Source organism: Nanorana parkeri, unplaced genomic scaffold (assembly GCF_000935625.1).
Source record: "Nanorana parkeri isolate BGI_ZX_2015 unplaced genomic scaffold, ASM93562v1 scaffold242, whole genome shotgun sequence".
Lineage (NCBI taxonomy): Eukaryota > Metazoa > Chordata > Amphibia > Anura > Dicroglossidae > Nanorana > Nanorana parkeri.
This window is the reverse complement of record NW_017306510.1, coordinates 692,965-698,154: the sequence shown is the minus strand read 5'-3', so window position 1 is coordinate 698,154 and position 5,190 is coordinate 692,965. Positions and strand designations below refer to the sequence as shown.

The 5,190-nt window shown below is 38.5% G+C and overlaps 1 protein-coding gene across 1 annotated transcript in view; it reads right to left on the bottom strand.

Moving 5' to 3' along the window:
* LOC108787087 (keratin, type I cytoskeletal 15-like) overlaps positions 1-1,882 on the bottom strand; it is an 8,901-nt gene extending 7,019 nt beyond the window's left edge. Inside the window, exon 1 of the mRNA XM_018556541.1 lies at positions 1,235-1,882. Coding sequence (XP_018412043.1) covers positions 1,235-1,669 — 435 coding nt within the window. The 5' untranslated portion in view covers positions 1,670-1,882. The remainder of the gene's footprint in view (positions 1-1,234) is intronic.
* Positions 1,883-5,190: the final 3,308 nt, after the last annotated feature.

The following is a 5,190-nucleotide window of genomic DNA, read 5'->3' as shown; positions in this document are numbered from 1 at the left end:
CCCCAGGCCCCCCCCCCCCCCCCTCAGGGAATAGAAATTGTATATATTTGGGAGGACTCCGAATGGCATAACTATCACAATTCATTGTTTGGGGGATACAAAATAGGAGGGTGTCCAGTTGCAGAAAGCAGCAGAGTATGCTGCTTTCTGACCCTGGGCACCCTCTTATCTTTGTCTAAGGAGTAATTCTGATATAAGGCATGGCACAAATGCCCCCTGGGCTTCTCCTGACTTTGTAAGTGAAGAACATTACTAAGAGAATGGCAAAGGACTTTTAAACGTTGCCAAAACTTAAAACGAAAGCTAATTTTTAATAACAATTCCATAGTGTGGAGTCAATTTAAATGGGCTTTTGTGAACTTTTAGGTCAGTTTGAGATTCATTTGCTTTGCTTTACTTTTTTTACTCTACAGAAGTCAATCTGAATGCATAGCAAAGGCTTCTCAAATGCCCATTAGGACTAATGCATAATTGCTGCAAGTTTTAACTTTCTATAGCTATATATAATTACTCTTATTCCCCTTCTTTGACTATTCTTAACTCTACTCTGTCCTTTTAGCCACATTTACTTGTTCCAATTTTGCCAGTTTCCATAGGTAACCTACCCAACACATCGAGCCCTTGTATCAACAGGCAATATGGCTGCAGAAATCTGCAACCGACCATTCCTAAAGTATCGAATTGCAGGTCCATTAAACCTTAATAAAAAATATATACACAGGGAAGTTTTCTTAAATTAAGCCGTAACATCATATAACAACTCAAAATAACTATTTGGAAGTACCTATATGTAATTAAAAAAAATTATGAAGTTACAGTGCTATGTAAATCAATGTCTAAATTAAAAATGTTATCTTTTAAAAAAAATATTTTGCTGTAGGTGACTACACTTTATTAAAGCAACACAATGTCACTGTATTGACATAGTACTTGAACTTAATGTAGTACTAATGTAACCATGTCATCCCAAAAATGCACAGTTGTAAATACTCCTCAAGTCATCAGATATTTGCCATAAGCGTCATAAACTACTATTGCCTGTTTTAATTGACAGCTCCTTCTGGTAGAATTTGAAGATAGTTTTCAATTTTGAACCTTTGAAATTTAAAATCCAGTGCATATGATGTGATGGGACTTGTATACAATGTTAAATGAACTACTATAAAAACAACTAAAGTTACCATTAACTGATTTTATAAAAATAGACCAAACACTTTAGAAGGATATATGTTACCTTCTCACGCAGCTCCTCTATTGTTGTATGGTAGTGCGAGTAGCTTTGCTCACGCACAGTGACCGACCCTTGCTTCTCATACCAGTCATGGATCTTGTGCTCGAGCTCTGTATTGGCCTCTTCCAAACACTTCACCTTGTCCAAGTAATTAGACAGGCGATCGTTGAGGTTTTGCATTTTGTACTTTTCATTTCCAGAAAAAATTCCCTCTCCACTGCTGGAAGCAATGTTGGAGCCGAAGCCAGAGCTGCCAGAACCGCCATAAGAGGAGCCGCCACCAAATCCAGAAGAGGCTAACCTATGCACGGATTGAGAGATACCAGAGCCAGAATAACCTCCATGCACACTTGATGACCCCAAGACACCACTAGAAATTCGAGATGAGAGACCACTTCCAGCCCTGGAAGAGCTGCTGTGTGCATAGCTATAGCTCATGATGGTACTGAAGGATGGAACAGTGCACAGATAGAAAGTCACCTGTTGGAAATGGTGCTAAGAGTTCATCTGGGTACTCTATATTCTCTCCTCAGCTGGGGTTACCATGGTGAAGTTGTTTAGTTGTTTGATGTGTCCTCCTACTTGGAAGTGAGCCACTGTGATACCTTTCCAAACTGTACTTATCTTGGATTCCTCTCTTGCAGATGCATATCGGAGTTTCTTTCTCTTGTTTTCTTTGGGAACAAAGACTGCCCTCTCAAACAGCATTTTTTTCCTTCAGGGCACGAACTCAACATCAACTTCATCTTTCACTGTTTGTTAAAAAGTAAATATGAGTTCCCACTGCAGTATGTACATAACCTTGAACATTTCAATAGGGAAATGAGAGGCACCACTGACATTTTGAAGACTAAGATTCACTGATAACTTTTTAAAACTATTTTTCTTGTAAATGTTACTGGGGTGATGAAATGATGAGCAGAGAGTACAATATAAGCATTCACTGGTTTTCATAGTTTCTGCCAAGTGCTACTTGATTGAAATGTATTTGTTGTGCAGACACAGGAAAGACAAGTCATCTAATTCTAACTCCTTAGCTTAGCTTTAGGGATCGGTGTGCAGCACAGAACTGTCTTGGTCAAAAACTGGATTGTTTATAAATTCAAAACAACTTAAACATAGAAATCCTCTTTCAGCAATACAGAGTGAACATGCTAATAATTTTTGTGATTTTTGTTAAAGGATTTTTTTGAGTCAGAACAGCTAATTTTGATGATAGGTGACTGACCCTGTAGTGTTCTGTGTGGGATTGTGTGGAGCCATTAAGGTAATCCAGCCAGTTTAAGGTATAGTTTAGTAGTAAGAACAGGGGCGGACTGAAAACACATGGGGTCCACGGGCACTATGAAGTGATCGGGCCCCTTGTGCTCTGCCCATATACAAGCCCCACCCATCCACTAGCCCCACCCACATATACATTCTTGTGTTATAGAAATCATTTCTCCACACTTTTTTTCAAAATAGCAGGTCTATTCACTAAGGTGAGTTGCAGGTGAATTAATAGGAGAATTGACAGGGAGACTGAATAATCTAGGACTGGAGTGGGGATTTGGGTGCATATCACACGTGAGGTATGCAAACCCCTATCCCCCCCCTTTTTGATACAGTGTGTGTGGTAAGACCCCTGTATGACCAGGACCAATGCACTGCAGACCGCAGACCAGAATAAATGCACGGTAGACTGCAAACCAGAACGAATGCACGGCAGACCGCAGACCAGAATAAATGCAAGGAAAAATGCAGACCAGCATAAATGCATGTCAGACCAGAATAAATGCACGGCAGACCTCACACCATAAACGAGAATAAATGCAAGGCAGACTGCAGACCAGAATAAATTCACTGCAGACCACAGACCAGAATAAATGCATGGCAGATCTCACACCATAAACCAGAATAAATGCATGGCAGACCTCACACTATAGAACAGAATAAATGCACGGCAGACCTCATACCATAGACCAGAACAACACACAGCAGGAATTACTAAGGCAAGCAAATGTACATCACACAGATCTTAATGATTATCAATCACAGTTTTAGTGCCACAATGGTTATCACTGGAGAAAAGTGGTAATCCAACCTGTCCACTGCTGAAATATATTTTTCTGACCAAATAACTGTTGTTTTCTAAGCTTCCTAAAGCCCTCAGAAAGAAATATGTGGATGCCTATGAGTTTGGCAAAGGATCTAACAATATTACCAAATGATTTCAAATCCATCATTCCAGTGTAAGTGAAATAATCTACAAATGAAGGGAATTTCAAACAACTGATAATGTGCTCAGGACTGGCCAAGAGCTGACCTTTGATGCTGAATGATTTCTTCTTAAACCCCATTCATTCATTCATTCATTCAGGTAGTTCTTGGAACAGTTGGGGCCAACATGCATGCATCTACAATTAGAAAGTGATTGCACCAATTCAACCTGCAGGAGAGATGGGTTAAGAAAATGCTTTTACTGTCCTAAAAACATTAGTGTACGAATACAGTTTGCCATGGAACATATAGGCAAAGACCAGGCCTTCTGCAATAATGTGCTAAAGACTGATCAAACTTAGATTTTTTGGTCACTGTAACAATTAAAACATTTGCCGCAAACCGAAAGCAGTTTGTTATGAGACGAACCCCATAACAACTGTGCAGCATGGTGGTGGAAATGTTATTGTTTAGAGTTGCTTTGCTGCTTCAGGGCCTGGGCAACCCTCAGTTATCAAATCCACTATACATTCTGCATCATATCAAAGTATTCTTGACGATAATGTGAGGCCATCTGTCCAAAAGTTGAAGTTGCATTGTAAATTAGTCTTTCAATGCGGTGATGATCTGAACCACACTAACAAATCCACCAAACTTTAAAACTCTTGTTAAACAGTTTGTAAATAATGTGGCTGTGGAGGGCACTGTATCATTATAAGGAAAACAGACTGTGAATGGAACTGTGTCTTTTATGTCATAATCTATTGTTTTAACTTGCGGTTACAATAAATGTACTATTTTATGATTTTAAAGAGTATGTGCCTCAAAAAAAACCCCAATGATTTGGTTTTGTGTAGATTATTGATGTCACAGGGGGATGAGGCATGTGGGTGGGCTTTCTAGAGACCCTTGAAGGCAGTACTGGGTAAGTTTACAATACTACATGACATCAATGTGTACTAAATCTGACCAGTGTTCTCACGTAAGAGGCAATATATGTAAATAGGTTGTTTACTCTAGACAAAGACAAACTGATACAACTGAAACCTTACCACCAAATTTACTACACTCCTTTAAAGCCAATTTAAAATGTAATTATTCACTATGTTGTTTTAGAGGCTGAGGTAAAGAGGCATATACTGTACTGGTCACCTTATTCAACACCTTTGGATGCAAGTCAAACCCTTTATAGAATCCAACCTGTGCCTACCTAATGTTTCTTGTCCTAAGGTGTGCCTATTGGGATTGGAAGTCTTCAGTTTCTCTTCCAAACTCTTCATTATTTTTCTGAAGAGTACCATTTCCTATACCTTTTAGAATATTATTATTATTATTATACAGGATTTATATAGCGCCATCAGTTTGCACAGCGCTTTACAAAACAACTGTAGATACATTTTAGTGGGCGTGTATTAAACAAAGGAAGCAAGAAAGCAAGATTTCACACCAAATAGCAATTGTTAACTGTGTTGAATATTTTCCACTTTAGGGTGTGCTGGTACTGAAAGGGAGGGGCTTTTAAGAAATACTATAAACTTTCTTGATATAAAAAAAATAGAAATATTTATTAACATCACATGATTATAGAAAGGTAATTTTCTTTAAAAAACATATTATTAAAAAAACATAATTATTCCACATGCAAGTATTGGTGTCATATCAGTTCCATATAATAATTCCTGGTTTTTGTAAAACATAGTGGAGAACTCATTCGGATAGCCCCAACATGTTTCGCCCTACTGGGCTTCTTCAGGGGGAAG